The 21,138-nt window shown below is 35.0% G+C and overlaps 1 protein-coding gene across 1 annotated transcript in view; it reads left to right on the top strand.

Annotated features, from left to right (window-relative positions):
• Positions 1–20,291, top strand: part of Zdbf2 (zinc finger DBF-type containing 2) — a 44,414-nt gene extending 24,123 nt beyond the window's left edge. Inside the window, 2 exon segments of the mRNA XM_047544912.1 lie at positions 853–980; positions 8,489–20,291. Of these exon segments, the coding sequence (XP_047400868.1) occupies positions 853–980; positions 8,489–15,671 (7,311 nt within the window). The 3' untranslated portion in view covers positions 15,672–20,291.
• Positions 20,292–21,138: the final 847 nt, after the last annotated feature.

Raw genomic sequence — 21,138 nt, forward strand, 5'->3', positions numbered from 1 at the left:
TCTTTGTCCTTTTAAAATATAAGGATATAACTGGAGCACAGTGGTGCACGCCTGTAATCTCAGCAATTTGGGAGGCTGAAGCAGGTGGATCCACAAGTATAAGGCCAACCTCAGCACTGTAGTGAAGCCCTAAGCAACTTAGTGAGACCCTGTCTTAAAAATAAAAAATAAAAAGGACTAGGGACTTAGCTCAGTGGTAAAGCCCCCCTGGGTTCAATCCCTGGTACCAACAAAATAAAATAAAGGGATCCAACCGTGTTCTCTCTTTTAGCAGATCAGATTTTTATTATTATTTTATTATAAAAATAAGGATTTATAAGAAAAACTTTAAAATTATCCATAATTATACCACAGATATAAATGCTTTTAAGATTTTGGTGTATTTTCTTCCATTAACTTGTCTATACATTTTAAAACTGTAATTTGAGATACAACTCTACATGTGATTTTTACATCTCCTATATTTTTATTTTGATATGTAACATTTCTTCATGTTATTGAAACTTGTACTATTATAGGTAGCTGCATGGTTTTACACCTTAGGGCGTATTGTAATGTAAGGATTTCATTGTTGGACACTTAAGAGAGTTTCTAGTTTTTTATTACAAAGTGTGATAAGCACCCTTTTTGGCATCTCATTCACCTTTGAGATGATTTCCTTAGGATATATTTAGAGAAATGCAGTTATGGTATCCAAGGGAAAGATACTTTTATGGTTTTTAAATTTGTATTTTCAAATTGCTCTACAGAGAGGGTATATACTTCTACTAGGAATACATAATTGAATCCATTTTGTGAAATTCTTACTAATGAATATTACTCATTTAAAAATCCTCACTTTTTTCTTTATAGCATTTGTTCAGTGCTCAGCACAGAAGCTTGACCAGACAGAGTAGACGTCGGATATGTACCAGTAGTTTGATGGAACGTTTCTTGCAGGACGTACTGCGACACCACCCATATAATTATCAAGAGAACAGGTAAGGTAGCTCAGTGGAATAATGTAATATCATATAGTTGTATGTTAAAGTAGTTGTTTGTGTAGTACAAAACTACTACTGCTACTACTACTTTTTTTTTTTTTGGTGGTACTGGGGATTGAATGGGATTGAATGCAGGAGTGCTCTACCACTGAGTTGCACTTCCAGCAACTTAAGCTAAGAAAAATAAAAAATTAAAAATGGATGTCACTAGACAAAATTTCACTACAGGACCGCAGGTGTAGTTCAGTAGTACAGTGCTTGCCTAGCATACATGAGGCTAGGTTCAATCCCTATCACTGCAAAAAGGTAACAAAAATTTTTCTACAGGAGATCGAGACTACACTATGCTTTTTCCTAAAGAAAGTTTTTGGCTAATAAATAATTATGTATCATTGTTTTTTATAAGTGTCTCATAGGATTAAGTGGGGGTAAAAGGGGAGAAAAAATAGTTTTTAAAAGATTAGTAACAGAAATTATGTCATTTACAGGGAAATGGATGGAACTTGAGACTGTTATGTTAAGCAAAATAAGTCAGAATGTCAGCGGTTGTATGTTTTTTCTCATGTGAAAGTTAGAAAAAATGAAAAGTGGGGGTTGGTCTCATGAAAATTTAAAGAGAAATCAGTAGAGTAGAGGAAAGGGAGCTAGGATGGGGGATGGCTTTGAAAGGGAAATACTGGGAAATGATATTTATTGAAGAAATTATATTGTTACATGTGTGCAAGTATGAAAATGTAGCAACAAATTCCTCTAGTACTTAGAACTATAATGCACCAATAAAAGATTGGGAGCAGGGAAGATTAGTAGCCAAAAACCTGGGTGACCAGCAGAGTAAGAATAGTCAAAGTAAAAAACTTTGGAACTGTTTTCTAACTCTGAGTAGAAGAGTTATCAAGTAGAATTGTCTCCTTTTATAATCTCAATATTGATGTCTTATATGTTTGTTTTGGTTTTTTTGTTGTTGTTGTTTTGTTTTTTTGCGGTGCTGGGGATCGAACCCAGGGTCTTGTGCTTGCAAGGCAAGCACTTTACCGACTGAGCTATCTCCCCAGCCCTGTTTTGGATGTTTTAATAAAAATAAATATTTTGCTAACATTTAAGACTTAATGTCCTATGTTAAAGAAAAACATTGGTAGAAAGAAAATGAGATTAAGCTGAATGTGGTGGTACATGCCTGTAATCCCAGAAAGTTGGAAAACTGAGACAGAAGGATTGCAAATCCAAGTGCAGCTTGGGCAATTTAGCCAGACCCTGTCACAAAATAAAAAAATAAAAAGAGCTAGAAATGTCGCTCAATGGTAGAGCCATCCTGGTTTCAAATCCCAAGACCAAAAAAGAAAAGAAAATCAGATAAAATACTATAGTGAGTTTTCAGCTCTAGTTATAGAAGGTAAGGTAAGAAAAAAGCACACCTGGAGACTTAGTTGAGGTGCACCCTGCTAGTCGAAAAGTGATAAACCTTTGCTTTGTGAGACACTAACCTGGAAATGGTGAAAATGTTTTGGTGGGGAATTTCTTCTTTTAAAATTATTTTTTTAAGCTGGCATATAGATTGATTTAGACTATCCTGGGTCAGATATGAGTGTTTCTAGTTTATAATTCTCTATTTCTGTGGTTTCAGTTTCTAGAATTTGAACTTCTAGATCAGGGTATATGGACCTTAAAAAAAAATCTGTATTTTTTTAAACTTCATTATGGAATGATTTCAGGTGTATAGAAACATTACAAAACGGGTACAAGAAATTCTCATATCATATTTACCCAACTTCTTTGAATATTAAATTTAAAATAACGATAGTATGATGATCAGAACTAGGAAACTACATAGATGCCATACTATTAGCTAATAGAGAAACCTTATTTGAATTTTGTCAGTTGTTCTGTTTTGGTCCAGGATCCAATCCATGATCACATATTGCATGTTGTTGCCATTATCTCCTTAGTCTCCCTTAATCTTGAACAGTTTTTGAATATTTACTTTTAAGACCTTGATACTTTTTTCAAAGTGTATACTGAACAGTTATTTTATGGGATATTCCCAAATTTGAGTCTGATATATTCTCATGATTGAACTTAGGTTATGCATTTTGGGCAGGAAATCTCAGAACTGGTATTGTGCCCTACTGTGTACTGATCTGATGGCATATGATGTTGCCATATCTCAAGTTAAATACTTGATTAAAATTATTGTTTTCCTGTTTTAATTAATAAGAATCTTGTGGATAAGAACTTTGAGACTTTGTCAATGTCTTATTTCTCCTCTTTCAACCACTTATTTTAAGTGTCCATTGTTTTTATTTTCTAGTTTATTAAATATTAATCAGAATTCTGCCACATAGAAGAGCTTTATTTTCCCTATATAGAGCTTTATTCCATTACCTGTTTACATCATCACAAACTAATAGGTTTTTTTTTTTATTCTTTGGGTTTTATTCTGTTACTATTTGTCATTTTGTGTTCAAATTGTGTATGGATATTTTAAATTGTTGATAGATACTTCCTGGAGGGCAATACCTATTTATGCTCATACCAAAAGTATACAAGGGTACTTATTTTATGTCACATTTAACAATGGGATTCTCAACCTCTTCCCACTCTCCACCACAACATAATAGGCCAGAAAAGGGTATCTTTTAGTTACCCTTTCTTTATGAGTAAACTAGAAATTCTTTTTATATACTTATTGGCCATATTTTAACCTATGTGTTGTTCGTTCATATATTTTGTCCCCTTTTCTGTTATTTCTATACTTTGGAACTGTAAGCAGTATTTAAATATGAATGATAGTTCTTTTTTGATTATAGTTCTTTGTATTTTAATGTTACTAGTATTTTCATAGAATCTGTTGTCTTTTAACTGTACATGCTTTTTTTTCCTTCTTTCCCATATGGAAATGAAACTTTTTTTTTTTTTTTTCGTGGTACTGGGATGAAACCCATGGGTGCTCTACCACTGAGCTACATCCTTAGTGTGTATTATTTTATTTTTGAGACAGTGTCTTTCAAAGTTTCCAAGACCAGTCTCAGACTTGCAATCTTCTGCCTCAGCCTCCTGAGTAACTGGGATTATAGGCAGTCATCACTACACTAGGCAAATTAAACATTTTAAATAATCAGATCTAAGGAGAAATTTACTTTATGGTTTCTTTTATGTGTTTTTTTTTTCCTTCATGCCCTTGTTTCTTCTTTTAAGTATTTTAAATCATCCTACAATTTGTTTTTATATGGGGTATGAGGCAGGCTTTTCTTATTTTTTTATGTATATCTCTAATTATACTGATATAAAATATCATCACAACTGATATAAAATGTTATCACCACATGTAATATAATCTAATTCCTGCATTGTGTGTGTGCATATACACACACGTATACATATACATATGAATAGCTAATTTTATTTTATTTTTTTGAACTGGGGGTGGAACCCAGGGCTTTGCCAATGCAAGACAAACACGTAGCCACGGAACTCTACATTGCAGTCTGCGTATCTGATCTTGAATACCATTTTGTCTCTTCAAGTTTTCAAAATATGTGCAGGTACTACATTGTTTTGTTTATGTATTTTCTAAATTATAGGGTTTGTAGTTTTTTAAAAAATCTTTTCCCCTCTCTTTTCCCTTGTCCAGACATTGTAGATTTATTAGTCCTCCGAAAAATTAGCTCTAGCTTTATTCTTTTTTCTTATTTGTTAGTTTTTTTTTTTTTTTTCTTTATTTCACTTTCCTTTTTTGTTTTTGATACGGGATTAAACCCAGGGACACTTAACCACTGAACCACATCACCAGCCCTCTTTTTGGTATTTTATTTAGAGAGTGTGTCTTACTAAATTGCTTAGGGCCTCTTTAAGTTGCGGAGGCTGACCTTGAACTCACAATCCTCCTGCCTCAGCCTCCTGAGCCCCTGGGATTATAGGCATGCATCACACTGCTCCTGGCTCACTTTCCTTTTAACTAGGGTAGTTCAGTGGTTCTTTTTCTATCTTCCTGAATGGGATTCTCAGTTAATCTGTGTTTAATAATTCTTTTTTCACTTGGTAGTATTTGAAAGTATATTTTCATTTTGGCCATACCTCACAGCTTTTGATATGTGATTGTTTTATTTGTTTTTAAAAGATACTTTTTAGCTTAGTAGTTATATAAAAGCTTTATATGACTTTTCTTACATACCTTTTTTTTTTTCTTTATCTTTAATGGTTAGATTTTTGGAGGACTTTTTATGTTATAGACTTAAATTACAAATAACTAGAAATATGGGATATGATTTATTTGATAATTTTAAACCCACAAATATAGAAGCAAATCAAAGGATGTAGATGGCAATTCCTAATCTTTTGGGGATTTTTATCAATGTTTTAAAGTTTATGATTCTGCCTTCTGTCGTGCTCCTTTCCTTTCCTGTTCTGTTCTAAAATTAGTTTTATTTTGAGACTAGTGATAGTTGTGATAGTCCTTAAGACAAATGAAAATAGTCTAGTGTTCTGAGAAACTAAGGTAAAAGTGTTTATTGCACTGTAATTTCATTGATTAGAGTTCAAAAGTATATGTTTTTATTTTTATTTTTTTGCCCCATATTATTTTGATGTCAGGGTTAACTTTTATTTTCAAATTCCAAATTAATTAAGATAATTATTTGGGAATGAAAATAACAGTAATACTTTCGTTAAAAAAGGATAGTTGCATGTTGTTGGTACATTTGCCTGTTCTCTTAGGCAAACATGGTATTTCTCAAATTGAAAAATACTTAATAAAAATTTTAGGGTTTTTTTTTTTAAACTTTCATTTATTTCTGAATTTCTGATTTTTATAGCCATATTGTGTGTTGCTGGGGATCTACAGACTTTTTTTTTTTTTTAAAGTGAGTGCCCTGTGATGTTTTTTTTCTTAATTGTAGATGGACACAATACCTTTATTTTATTTTTATGTGGTGCTGAAGATTGAACGCAGTGCCTCACATGTGCTAAGCAAGCACTTTACCACTGAGCTACAACCCCAGTCCTACAGATTATTTTTTAAAACAGCATTAGATATATAGAAAAATTGAGAAGATGTAAAGAGAGTTCCTATAATATGCCCTCATTCAGTTTCCTTAATCTTAAAGTCTCACATTAATAATGTGTATTCTGATTAAAGTCTATTGTTTATTTAGGTTCCCTTAGTTTTAACCTAAATTAAGTTTTTCTAAACTAAGATTTTCTTGTTTTACTTCTTTTTCTCTTTGAGAATCCCATCCAGAATACTGCCTTACATTATTTTTTCATGTCTCCTAGACTCCTCTTGACTGTGATAGTTTAATCTTTTTTGTAGGTTTGGACATTTTGATACTTATCACTTTGAATTATACTGATTTTCTGTAATACCTTCTGCCACTACTTGAATGCTGAGGCAGATCAGCTTTCTTTGAATTTCCCCCAGTACTTAACATAGGACCTGTCACATAGCAGAAAGTCCTTAGTGTATGGTTGTATGACTGGATTTTTGCCTCTTTAAGAATTCAGGACATGGTATTATTCTTAGGTCAGCTGCTTATACATATGAAAGAGTGATCCTTGTCTTGATGCTAGTAAAAAAGATTCCTTGGCTGATTTTAGTTAATAAAGTTTTATGTCTTTGTAAAAAATAATTTAAAAATTTGAATGGTAAATACATATAAATAGGTATAATTCAAAAATGGCTCAAAAACCAGGTGTGGTGGCACATGCCTATAGTTGTACCTACTTGAAAGGTAGAGGTAGGAATATTGCTTGAGGCCAGGGGTGAGAGACCAACTTGAGCAATATAGGAAGACCCCATCTCAAAAAAAATTTTTTTTTCTCTGTGACCAGTTTCTTACCTGCCCTCTCTATAGATATTCCAGGTGTATCATTTTCCTTCCCCTCCATTTTAGTGTTAGCATTTTAATATTTAGTGTTCTACATGTACTTAACTTGCTTTTCATTAATGATGCTTATAGTGACTGATTTTTATTAGTGCACATAAAGCTGCCTTATTATTTTTAATTCTACATTTTATTTCATTAAGTACCATTAATTAATCAGTACCCAGTTGATGAGTAGTAAGGTAGAAACACTCATCAGGAGACTAGTATGCTAAGTGAAGAAAGCCAATCCCAAAAAAACCAAAGGCCAAATGTTCTCTCTGAAATGTGAATGCTAACACACAACAAGAGGTGGTGGGGGAGGGAAGAATAGAAGTTCATTGAATTAGACAAAGGGAATGAAGGGAAGGGAAGTGGGATGGGAATAGGAAAGACAGAGTAAATTGGACATAACTTTCCTATATTCATATATGAATATACCACTAGTGAAACTCCACATCAAGTATAACCACAAGAATGGGATCCTGATTAGAATAAGTTATACTCCATTTATATTTAATATGTCAAAATACACTCTAGTGTTATGTAATCTAAAAAGAACACATAAAAAATAAATTAGAATAATTTTTAAAATGGTAGATCCCCCCGGTGCAGTGGTGAACACCTGTAATTCCAGCAGCTGGGGAGGCTGAGCCAGGAGGATGGAGAGTTCAAAGTCAGCCTCAGCAAAAGTGAGGTGCTAAGTAACTCAGTGAGACCCTGTCTCTAAATAAAATGCAAAATAGGGCTGGGAATTTGGCTTGTGGTCCAGTGCCCCTGAGTTCAATCCCCAGTACCAAAAAATATAAAAAGCAGGATCTGCTCATTTAAAATAAAGAGTGAATATTTTTGTATATTCCTAATTAAACACATGAGAAAACCAGTAGTGAAATTACCAGGTCAGAGGGAGTATACATAAAATTTTAATTGACATTGACACATTGCTCTTCATAGAGGTTACCAGTCAGAAAGGATTAACTAAAAATGGGCTGGGGTTGTGACTCAATGGTAGAGTACTCGCCTAACAAGTGTGAGGCCCTGGGTTTGATCCTCAGCACCACATAAAAATAAAATGAAGTTATCGTGTCTGCCTATAACTAACACAAAATATATTAAAACAAAAGGTTAACTAATAATCTGAAGTTAACTAATGTATACTCCTACTAATAGTGTATTAAAGTATCCTTATCAAAACAGTAGGTTCAAATAAAATAGCTGACATTAGTGAATGCTTACAGTGTGCCAGTTTTTTCCTTTTTAATGCTCTTTACACATAACAACTAATTTACTCTTCAAAATGGTCTCATGAGGGAAAATAGTATCATCCCATTTTTTAGAGGTGGAATATGAGGGATACAAGGTTAAGTAACTTGTGTCAAATTTTTGCTGTTTACTTCTTTAATGACTAAAAGTGATATGTGGTTTAATTTGCATTTTTTTCTCATGCGAGGGAGCCATTTTTGTCTTTTCAGTAGATACTTCTTTTACAATGATTACCTCCCTGAAGCTCATTCAATATACAGTTTGGTGTAATTGCCTTGATTCTTTGTTCTTTAAGAATTGCTCATAGTAGAAAAAAAATAGCACTATGCAATTTAAACAGGTGTTAGAATATTTTTATGGGTTTTTTCTCCTTTTTTTCTTTTTTAGAGCATCACAAAATGAGATGTCTATGAATGCTGCATCACCTGAAGTGGTTCATTTGGAAGACTTCTTTTCTGAAGAATATGTGGAGGATACTCCTGAAACCATAGGAGAAACACTCTCTGAGAGTTCTGAATCTGTTGAAGAGTTAACTTCTGAACCTAGTGATCAATCACAGGAGCCTGTAAAGGAGATAGCAGTTCGACCATCAGTTATTCAAAAACTGGAGAAGGGACAGCAGCAGTCCTTGGAGTTTGTTCATAAAATTGAGAGTGGTATGAAAAAAATAAATCCGGTAGATATTGGTCAAGCTACAAGTAGTGGGAAAAATCCAGTACGTCCCCCAGTGATTTGTAATGCTCCTGCTAGTTGTTTAACTGAAAGATCTTATGATAGACCAGTTGCGACTACTACTGCTAGGCTACCACTAGCAGTCCACTTGGATTCAGTTAGCAGATATGACACAAACAAAGTTCACAAACACCTTGAACAACTAGACATGTTCTCTAGAAATCCTGTGCCATCTGCCCATGTAGAAACTTCAGTTTCAAACAAGAATCCTAAAGAATCAAATAGGAAATCTTTAAGTGTAAATTCTGATAAGTTGGTTTTACAGAAAGATGTGAGATCTCAGGGTGAGTTGTCACCTGGCTTTAAATTCTGTGAACTTAAGGGTACTGAAAATTCTGTAAGAGTTAAATCTTCTTTCAGAGTAGCAGTTAACTCAGCAGTAAATCTGAATAAAACTGACAAGCCTTCTGATAAGGGAATCTTTGAAGATGCCATTCCAAAACACCATGAGGAATTACTTTCAAATATGGATTGTAGCCAAGAAGAAGAGCATTTGGTTTTTAAGAAGTCATCATTTTTGAAACAAAAGTTCTCAGTGAGTTCTGAAGCGAAGTTTGATTGTGGTCCTCTTCAGTCAGCATCTGATCAATCCCAAGAGGCTGTCCAAGACTTAAGCCTTTGGAAGGAAGAGCAAGTTGACCAAGAAGATGAGAACTATGAATCCAGAGGTTCTGAAATGAGTTTTGATTGCGGTTCTTCTTGTCATTCACTGACTGATCAATCTGAAATGTCTGACAGAGAAATAAACCTTTCAGAGGAAACACATGCTGATTTACCACATAAGAATAAAAAGTCTTGTGTTTCTGAAAAAAGTTCTGATCGTAATGATTCTCTTCAGGCAGTTACCAAGCAATCACAAGTTTTTGTTAAAGAAGGAGGGCTTCAGAAGACAGCGCGCATTAGCCTGGTTGACGAAAGCTATGAAACTAGTGGTTCCGAAATGAATTCTGATTGTGATGAAGACTTACCTCAGTCAGCTAAAAAGTACCGCCAACAGCCTGTGAAAGAAGTAGACCTTCCTCACATTAGTTTGGTTGATAGGGACTATGGATGGACCAGCTCTGAATCAAGTGCTGATTCCATTTTCTCACTTGAGTCAGTGGTTAATGAGTCCTCAGTGGTTGTTACAGAAAAGCAAGTTTGGAAGAAGGCTCACATTAGGTTGGTTGATGCAAGCTATGGATCCAGTTGTTCTGAGTCAAGTTTTGATTGTGATACTTCACCTCATTCAGTAGTTGACCAACCTCAAGTGACTGTCAAAGGAAAAAAACCGAAACACAGACACGTCCACCTAAAAAATAAGAAACGTAAACCCAGTCGTGCTAAAGCACATCTTGATTGTGATGTTTCTCTTGAGACAGTGGCTGATGAACCCCAGAGGGCTGTTGAAGGAAAATATCTTCTGAAAGCGAAGAATGCTGACCTTGTGGATATGAACTGTGAGTCTCATGGTCCTGAAATGGGTTTTCATGCTGATGCTCAATTAGTGGCTGATCAATCTCAAGTAGCAGTTAAAGAAGTAAACCCTCAGAAAGTAGATAATGACCTAGAGAATAAGAGTATTCAAGCTAGCATTTCTTATCTAAGTTTCGATTCTCATGCTTTTCTTTATCAGTCAGCTAATGATCAACCTCAAGGGGCTTTGGGTGAAGTAAATCTTAAAGAGTTAAATGTCGACATGGAAGTTAAGAGCTATGGGTGCTCCAGTTCTGAGTTGACATTTGATTCCGATTCCCCTCTTCTGTCAGTTACTGAGCGGTCTCAGCTGGATGTTGAAAGAATAAAAGAAGATCACATTAACCTGGAAGATGAGAGCTGTGAGTCAAATAGTTCTGACATAACTTTTGATTCTGATATTCCTGATTGCTCAGTAGTTGACCAACCTGAAGTAGCTGTTGGTGAGGAGGAACCTGTTGATCTGGAAAATAAGAGTAATGAATCTTGTATTTCTGAAATAACTTTTGATTCTGATATTCCCCTTCATTCAGGAATTGATCATCCTGAAGTAGCTGTTAAAGAAGTAATCATTCAGGAAGAAGAATACGTACATTTAGAAAGGAAGAATGACAAACCCAATGATTCTGAAATAAATTTGGATTCTTATGCCCCTCTTCATTCAGTGACTAATCCTCCCGAAGTAGCTGATAAAAAGCTAAGTCCACAAAAAGAAGAGCAGGTACTCTTTAAAAACAAGGAAAATGAGCCTGCTGATTCTGAATTAAATTTTGCTTATAATACCATTTTTCCTTCAATGACTGGACATTCTGAAGATTCCTTTAAAGACATAGACTTTCAGAAAGAAGAGCATATACACTTTGAAAATCAGATTAATGAATTAAGTGTTTCTAAAACAAGATTGGATTCTGATATCCCTCTTCACTCAGTGATTCACAAACCAGAAGTAGTTGTTAAAAATATATGGCTTCAAAAAGAAAAGTATGCTGAATTCCAAGGTAAAAATGTTGAACTTAGTTGTTCTGAAATAAATTCAGATTCTGATATCCCTCACCCTGTGGCAGAACCTCACATAGCCGTTAAGAGAAAAGAGAAAAGGAAGCATATTATAGAAGCGAAGAGTCCTTATCTTGGTGATTCTGAACTACTTTTCAGTTCTGACATCCTTCCTCAGTCAATAGCTGAAAAACCTCAACTAGCTGTTTTGAAGAAGGATCATATTAACCCAGAACGTCGAAGTACTGTACTTAAAGGTTTTGAAATAAATGTGAATATTGATGCCTCTCTTCATTCAGTCACTGACCAACCTCAGCTGACCCTTTGGAAGGAAGAACATGTTGATCTGAAAGATAAAAGTAGCAAACCTAGTAATTCTAAAATAAATTTCCATCCTGTTGACTCTCTTCAGACTTCACTTAAACGTCCTGAAGTGATTAAGAGTGTAAGCCTGTGGAAGGAAGAGACTGTTGCCCTGGAAAATAAGACTGATGAACCTCGTGGTTCTGAGGCAATGCATGATACTGATGTTTCTCTTCAGTCTACAGCTGACCAACCCGAGGTAGCTATTAAACAAACAAACCTTGCGAGTGAAGATCAAATGTATTTGGAAATTAAAAATAGTCAATATAGTTCCGAAACAAGTTCGGATTCTGATTTCTTAGTTCAGGCAGTAGTTGATCGACCTCAAATAACTGTTTTGGAGCCAGACCACTTTGAAGTAGAAGATAAGCACAATCAAGCTTGTGATTCTGAAGTAAGTTTTGATTCTGATGACTCTATTCAGTCAGTGACTGACCAGGTCAGTGAAACTGTTAAAGAAATAAATCTTTGGAAGGATGAAGACATTGACATGGAAGATAAGAGGGATGAAGCCAAGAGTTTTAAAATTGTATATGATTCTGATATAGATGTACTTCAGCCAGCAGCTGGCCAAGCTGAAGAAGTAGTTCCAGAGATCAGCCTTTGGAAAGAACATGTTGACTTGGGAGATAAAATTGTTAAACCTAGTGATCCTAAAATAAATTTTGATTCTGACAAACCTCTTCAATCTGTGACTAATAAAATTCAAGAGCCTGCTAAAGAAATAAATCTATCAAGAGAAGGACATGTTTGTCTGGATGATAAGGGCTATGAACCTGATGGTTCTAGAATAATATATTTTTCAAATATCCCTTTTCAGTCAGTGATTCAGCGAACACAGACTTTGGAAGAGGGACCTGCTAATTTGGAGGTTAAGAGCAGTGGTCCTTGTGGTCCTGAAATACATTTTGATTCCAGTGATCCTTGTCAGTCAATGGCTGGCCAGCTGCAGGAAACTGTCAAAGAAATCAATCTGAAGGAAGACCATATTTACCTGGAAGATAAGAGCTATAAACTAGTTGATTGTGAAGCATGTTATGATTCTGATGTTCCTGTTCAGTTTGTAGCAGATCAATCTCATGTGTCTGTCAAAGAAATAAACTTACAAAAGGAGGATCACAATGACCTAGAAAATAACAACTACACACCTTGTTGTTCTGAAATAAGATGTGATTCTGGTGTTCATCTGCAATCAGAAGTTGACCCATCTCAAATGGCTTACAAAGAAACAAACTTTCAGAAGAGAGAACTTCTTGGTATGGAAGAAAAGTCCAATGAACCTAGTGATTCTGAAATGATGTCTGATTCTGATGTCTCTTTTCAAATAGTAGTTAACTCATCATCCCAAATGTCAGATGGAGAATCAGATTCTCCAGAGGTGGTGTTTGTGGATGTGATGGCTAGTGATAGTGATTGTGATCGTGAAGTAATATCTGATTCTAATGTCCCTCTTGAGTTAGTGACTGACCCACCTCATATGACTATCCCAGAAACTAGCTGTATAAATGCAGAACCTGTTGATGTGGGAAATAACTATTGTAACTACTGTGGTTCTCAACTAAGAAATGTTTCTGAAGCATCTTCTCACTCAGTGGCAAGCCAACCCAAAGAGTCTTTCAGAATAATAAACCGGAAGAATGACTATATTATTCTGGGAGATTCTACTTGCCAGTCATGTGGTTATGAAATAGATTTTAATGGTGATGCCTCCGATCAGACCATGACTTACCAGTCACAAGGGCTTGACGTGGAAGATAAGAGTTGTGAATATAGTGGTTCTGAAAGAAATTTTAATTTGGAAAATAGTTCTCAGCCAATGACTCATCAACTTCAGCAAACTGACAAGGAAGACAACCTTTGGAAAGAACTAAAAGATAAGAGCTGGGAATCTAGTGTTTCTGCAGCAGGTTCCGCTGCCGCTTCTGCAGCAGGTTCCGCTGCCGCTTCTGCAGCAGGTTCCGCTGCCGCTTCTGCAGCAGGTTCCGCTGCCGCTTCTGCAGCAGGTTCCGCTGCCTCTTCTGCAGCAGGCTCCGCTGCCGCTTCTGCAGCAGGTTCCGCTGCCTCTTCTGCAGCAGGTTCCGCTGCCTCTTCTGCAGCAGATTCCGCTACCTCTTCTGCAGCAGGTTCCGCTACCTCTTCTACATCAGTGATCCGTCAGACAACAGTTAGAAAGGGTGTTTTGAAGTCAAGACGTAGAGATCAAGAAAGTACGAGTTGTAAATCTTGCTCTGAGATGGGTTTTCAGTGTGATCCCTCTCATCATTCTGACACTAACCAGCCTCGAGATGCTGTTAAAAAACGCTCAGTTAAGAGGGTAACTTTTGACTTAGGAGAAAAGAGCCGTGATTCTCAGTCAGACTCTGCTCCCATGGTTGATTCTGGAAAAAACCTGGAAAAAGACAAGGTAGTCATGGATGATCCTGATGAACCAGTTATTGAGGCCTCGCCACATGTACCTCCTTCATTTGTGGGGAAAACATGGTCTCAAATAATAAGAGAAAATGACTCAAAAATTAATGCCCTTGTGAAAGAATTTAAGGAAGGTCGTTTTCGCTGTTACTTTAATGATGAATCTAAGATCAAAAACATTGCTTTGAATAAAGAAAAACAGACTACCTGGCCTGTCTTTAATCAGGCCACTGCATCAGTTCAAACTGTGTCAAATCATGATGATTTTGCAGGTGGAATTTCTGCAGATGTTGATAACTGTGCAGTGGCCGTAGAGAAACCATGCTGTTACTATGCTCTAGCAGAGAGGTTTCTTTCTAAACAAAGTTGGCATGTGGCTTCTCAGAGCCAGACAGAAAAAGTCAGCCATGGAACTCAAACCAGTTTTGTGACTTACCCTTTGAAGAAAAGAAAAATAGTTAGACAAGAGGAAGACTCACCAAAAAAAAAGTGTTTGCAGACTGACAGAAAAGAAAAAAAAAATGTCCAGATTGGAACAGTTGAATTGCCTGCATCGCAAACTAAAGTTTTGGAGTCCGTACATCTCAAACCTGTAGTTCGTGTTCTTTCTTCTCTAAATGTTAAACCGAAGGAAGGTGAGCCCTGCAGCTCGCCTAAAGTGAACCACTGTGCTTGTGATAATGATCTACAGTTTCTGTGCAAATATAAACAGGGTAACCGTAATTGCCCGTCACTTCTGAAAATTGTAAATACTCTTCCACCGAACCTGGTGATATCAGAGTCTGACATGTGTAAGTGTAACATTCATCTTCATGAGAGTGACTTAAACTCTAGTGCAGGAGAGAATGATGCTGTACAAAACCTTGCTTCAACATCTCATATGATAATACCAGCAAGATATGAATTGAGGTCACGTCGTGGGACCAGTGAATCTTCTACATTTCTAGAAAATTCAGAGGTGGTAAATGCTAGTGAGGTTCCAGAGGGAGGTAATTTCCAGCTAACTCTTTTAAGTCATGGTGTTGCCAAAATCTCTCCAAAATTGGTCAGAAATGAGTTTTTTGAAAGTAAAAGTAAAAAGAAAATTCAGAGAAGGAATGTTATGACAACTAGTAAAAACCCAAGTTTTCCTAAAAAGCTGTTTAAAGCAATTATTCTCCGTCAGAAAGCCAGAATAGCTTCAGAAAAATGGTCAGTTTGGATTCGGACCAAAGTAAATGACATAATTAGAAAATACATTTCAAAATACTCAGCTTTTCTGCGTCATAGATACCAGTCCAGGACCACTTTCTTTGGAATACATCTTAAGAAGAAAACATCAGGTGCCAGTAGGCTAGAAGAGGTAGAGAAATCAACCCAAACGCTTTTGGACACCTCAGTTCCACCAGCTGGTGCTAAAGAGAAGCTAAGGGCTATCGTGAGTCCTCTGAAGCAACCTGTGCAGCATGCTTCCAGAGCTGTAGGAAGAAAGAAGCCTAAAAAAAGTCACCGTCGCAAAAAGAAAAGGCCTATACCTGTTAGAGAATACGATCTGAGAAGTTCATGTTACATACCAGATTCTGATAGAATGATGACTCGGCTCTCAAGCAAATTGAAAAGTAATGAGGTAAAATAGAAATTTTTGTGTTACGTCTGGTTGAGGATTCAGTACTTCAATTGAAATACATTTGGTACTTTAGTGCACATAGCTTTCCCAACTTTGGTGGGAAAACTAACCTTAAACTATTTTGCTATAGATATTATTTTTCAGAACTTTTATATTCATTTACAATTAGTGTCTAGGGTCTTTTTTTTTTTAAGATTCAGAAGCAACCTTTGTCCAACATTTTCTGTAGAAGAGCTTCATCTTAATTTGTCATGATATAATTTAGCGCAGTATATAGAATTTTGTCCCTCAAATTGTCCTTATTTATTTTTTTATAATCTCTCTTGTGCCAGCAAGTTATAACATTAGGAGAATGAAAATAACAAACTTACTAATGCCATCTTCTTTTAAAAAATTGAGACAAATGCATAAGTACTTACATTCTATTTCAGAGAAGCATTGTCAATACAGTATTCTAACTGGATAATTACAAAGAAGGAACTACAATACCAACTATCTCAACTTTTAAACAGGGTTGACTTAAACTATCACAAACAAAATATAATTTATCTTTCTCTTAAAAGCATTCCAGAGAATGAGATTTGATAATCTTCAATCCAGTTTTTAAAAAGTGCCTGGTGATTTTATAGATACAATACAAATTCCTTCTGCTTCATTTAAATTGGATCTGCAAGTCTGTAACTTTCCTCATTTGGACATGGACTCATAAGACTCCTCTTTAGCATTCTTAGCTCTTAAGGGGAAAAAATTTTACTAGCGTGATTAGGCTTTTTAACCACCTTTACTACCTTTTACAAAGAAGGTTGGTGGTTTAATATAAAAATCTAGTTAATTTTATGGCCTTATCCCTTTAAAATATCTTAGACATTACTCTACTTACCACTTTTAATAAATTGAACTGGAATTATTGGCTTGGTAACATTATTTGGGGAGGCCATTAATTATTGTCATTAGTAAATTACTTAATATTTCAAAAAATTGAATAAAACTGGTAACCTAAATGGAGGCCCATTTTGCAAGTGGAAACCCATAGCATGTTAGTTTATCTTAAATTATCAAATTGGTTATCCTAAACTTAGATAACCAATTTGATAGTTTATCTTAAACTAACTGATTTTAATAGATTAAATAAAAGATGTGAAGATACACAGCATAAGTCTAGAGTACTTGAGCATATTCAGATCCTTTATTCAGGACATTGGTTAAACTGGTACATATTAATCCAGTTATCCTGTTAAGCCAAGATCCTGAATCTTTTTCAGTCATTGATGTTAAGGGGAAACATGATTTCACCTATACTGTGTAACTACTATATTTTATCGAAACTAGAGTCAGTGTTAAGATGTGTCTTGATTTCAGAGATTAAAAAATGTGTTACCTTAGAATTAATGAACTATAAATGTGGTTTTGTTTCAGGGGCCATTATTTAACCTGTGGGTGTGTGATGATGGTGTTTTGATGTAATTTCTTTACTTCTAAATTTAAACATAATTATGTCAAAAAAGTGGACAAATGTGGTGTATCTTTTAGTTGCAAAGCAACATATATAGCATTTCTTCAAACTTGCCTCCTTACATACAAACGTTTTAATTTCCTTTCTTAAAATATCACTGTGGGCCTCTAGTTCACAATCATCCTCCAAATTTAATTTAGAAAGAAAGTTCTGTCCTACTAATTAGGAAGTAAACGAACAAGCCGATATGTAAAAATACTCAGATTGGGGACTGATGTCTTTTTTTCCCTATGAAATAGACACACAGCTCCCTTAGGGTTCTATTAATAGACATTCTTTAAGTGTAAGTGTAAGCATAAAAGCAAGAGTTTATACGGAAATAATACACTATGTAAATATTACAAATTCTGTCTGTTGTGATTACATCATGGGGAGAGGCAAGTGATCAAGAATAAAAGTTAAAAAAAATGTTGCCACCATTTACACATTGGAAGCTCTTCTAAGTACCTTTTTAAGGGACAAAAGGAAAAACGGTTGTATTTAAAATCTACATTAACATAAGTACATTACAACACTGATGATTTTGTTTAACATCTTGGAAATGTTTACTAAGTTCTTATAACCATCATTATTTTAGGCAAGCTTGAAAACTTGATATTGTAAAAATTATAACTTAAGTTAAATTGGAAATGAATTACTTTCAGAATTTGATAGGATACAAGATGTGCCCCTTTGTCTAAATAAATGTTGGCTTAATTTGCAGATTAAATAAAACAATTGGTGATTTTGTGTAGTCACGAATGCATTATATTCTTTTCATAGTAAAAAGTCAAATTACAACCATAATGAATATTTTATCAATCTTGTCCTTTTTCAGTATCTTGCATAGATTTTTATTGTAATTGTCCTGAGTTATACAGTATGTGGACAATATTGTGTAATGTGTGTTTTTGCATTTGTGCATTTAAATTATTTATGTAACTAGGGCTCTGAGTAACACTTTTTTTTTTGCTTAAAGAAAAGCTATATTTAAATATTCAAATAATTATATATTTCCATGTAAAACTAATGTGAAGACTAATGTATTTTTTATAATGCAATTTAAAGTGTAAACTTGTTTTTGAAGTTATCAAGATAAAATTTATTAAATATTGAAATTTGTGTCTACTCTCTCCGCATATTAGAAGCCTTTCTGGAAAAACTTAAAGAATCAGAGAATAATTAAAACAGAAGTACTTTTTATAAATGGTCTGAGAGATATTAAATAAGAGATTATAAATGTTGATGCTGGTGAGAAAATAGTTTAACCAAAGATACACAGATTATATTCAAAACAGTGATTATTTCAAAGAATTAAAATTAAACAACCATTTATTTATCTGATAGAATGGTGGATTAGCAACTTTTCTCTCTGTTTACCTGTATTGAAAGTACCCATGAAAAGGATTGAGTTCAGGAGGCATTTCACTGTTTGACACCTACTGGGAAGGGAAAAATTTAGTGCCTCCAGTACCATAGCCTGTATTATGAAAGACAGAATAGTATGGAATGTACATATATCAGTGAGATAGGTGCTTTTGTCCTCAGTTTAAAAAACAATTGCTATCATAGTGAAAGTCTTTCAGTAAGAACTTTTATGGGTAGAAAATATGGAAAATACTGAAAAATCTTGTATTTATGGAATTACATGCCAAAATGTCAACTTAAGAATATTTAGGAAAGGAAAAGAGACTGGGTACTACACGTTCCAGTATTTCCTTATCCTTTAGAGTCTAGATATTAAGGAAATAACAAGATAATTTAGTATATTTTCCTTTGCCTCTTATTCCCTATATGGTATTTTTAAAATTCTCCCAAAATATTTTAAGCTATATATCTTAAGGAATAGGTGTAGGATGAAATAAAATTTGTCGCTGAATCTTTATTATACTTTCTTTCTGTGTTTTTAATTTATTGCATACATGTTATGATAAATTGCTTTCTGGTTTTATTTATTTTAATACACTTTTAAATGAGCCTGGAAAGAAATTTATTTTCCAGATTCTCAAGCTCAGTCCTTCCTGAGTACAGCTCATTGTTCTAAGCTTTACCTTTATTCTCATTCAATCTTCAAAGAACCCTTACGAATTGCTATGACTATTGCTATTCGATGAGAAAATTGAGACATAGTTTATATCAATCTCCCCTTGACATCCCCAGTTTTAGGCCACCATTATTCTAATTTCTGTCTTTCTCGTTTTGCTTTTCTGGACATTTCATTTAAATGGAACTATAAAACATGTAGTCTTTTGTGTTTGCTGCCTTTCATTTACCATGACTTTTTGAGGCTCACCTGTGTTGTAGCATATATCTGTATTTTGTTCCTTTTTATTACTATATAGCATTCACAGTTTTTAATGAAACCAATAACAAAACCCTGGTCTCCTGATAACAATTATGATAAGGTCATTGGGTATGAGGCTAGCTGTTCCCTTTATGCCTCTTATATTTGTTGTTATTGATTAATCCCCAAATCCAAGACCAGATAGGATTATTGCTTTTTTTTTTTTTGAGTGTTTTTATCCCACATTTCAATGCTCTATGCTTATTTTACTGACCATTTTGTCATTTTTTCCCCCCTATCTCAGTGAATTTGCATTTTCAGTGTCAACACATTACCCCATGTCCTCAATCCTTTCATGATGGATTGCTTGCAGGTAACTGGAATTTGAGAATCATATTCAAGTTGCATATTCTAATCCACATATGCCACAGAACCAGAAAGTGTTCATGGTGTACTGGTTGTGGTGAACACTCTTTTTATTTTAAGTTACTCTCCTACATACTTAAAATACATACCATCAAAATTAGGAAATCAACATTGATGTGATAGAATCATCTACTCTACAGACCTTATTCAGATTTTACAGATTGTCCCAAGACGTCCTCTGTAGGTCCTGGATTTGATTCAGGATTGAAAACTTCATGGTTCTTTAGTTTCTTTCAGTATGGAGCAGTTCTTCAGCCTTTCTCTGTATTAATAGCATGGCATTTTGAAGATGAACTGGTTTCTTTGTGGAATATTCCTCAGTTTGAGTTTGTCTGATGTTTCTTTGTAATCTATGCGTTTTTGGGAATTCTGTGTTCTCAGTGTATCTTAACAGAAGCCATGTGATGTCAGTTTGAATAAATGTGGTGACAGAAGATATCCAGTGTCAGTCCTTATGTTAAGGGAAAAACTTCTCAATCCATTGAAATGGGGGCTCGCCTAGAGATTATCAGCAAATAGGCTTTTTACAATTATTGTGACAGTTGTGACTGAGAATTATAACTTACATTTATCACCAAGCCAGTCGTAATCTAAACAGTAGTTCATTCATACATTTAACAATTATTTCTTCTACCCCTTCTACATGCCTGACCCTATGGTGGGTACCAAGGATCCAAGCATCATCCAAACAGGACCTTAATTGTTCACCCTCATACACTGTTAGGAGTAAAAGAAATTTTCACTAGTGGTCAGTGCTAATATTTAGTTTAATTTGGCTCCTAAAGGTTCATGTGATTGGAGGCTTGGCCCCCAGAGTGGTGGTATTGGGAGGTGGATTCTTAGTGGGAAGTCATTTGGTCACTGGGGCCATGAGGTAGTTCTTGCTAGAGGGTATAAAGGAAGTAAGCTCAGCTCCTCACATTCTTCTTCCTTGCTCCACACACCCCTGCTATTGCTGTCTGACATGAGTGAAGCAACCTCAGGGAGGCCCTCACTGAGCCAGTGCTATGCCATTTGAATTGTGAGTCTTCAAAACGAGCTAAATAGACCTCTTTTGTTCATAAGTAGCCTGTGTCTGGTTAACACAAACAAAAACTGACTTGACAGTCAGTGGACTTGCAACATAATTGTGCCTTCAAAAGATCATTAATAAACCCACATAGAGCACTCATCGAATACTGCTGTTTGGCATTGAAAAATTCCTCCACTTTCATCACATACTTAGTTTTTCAGTTGAGATTTTATGAGCTCCTTTGAACTGGAAAAATGGGAGG

This window comes from Sciurus carolinensis, chromosome 3 (genome assembly GCF_902686445.1).
Source record: "Sciurus carolinensis chromosome 3, mSciCar1.2, whole genome shotgun sequence".
Classification (NCBI taxonomy): Eukaryota; Metazoa; Chordata; class Mammalia; order Rodentia; family Sciuridae; genus Sciurus; species Sciurus carolinensis.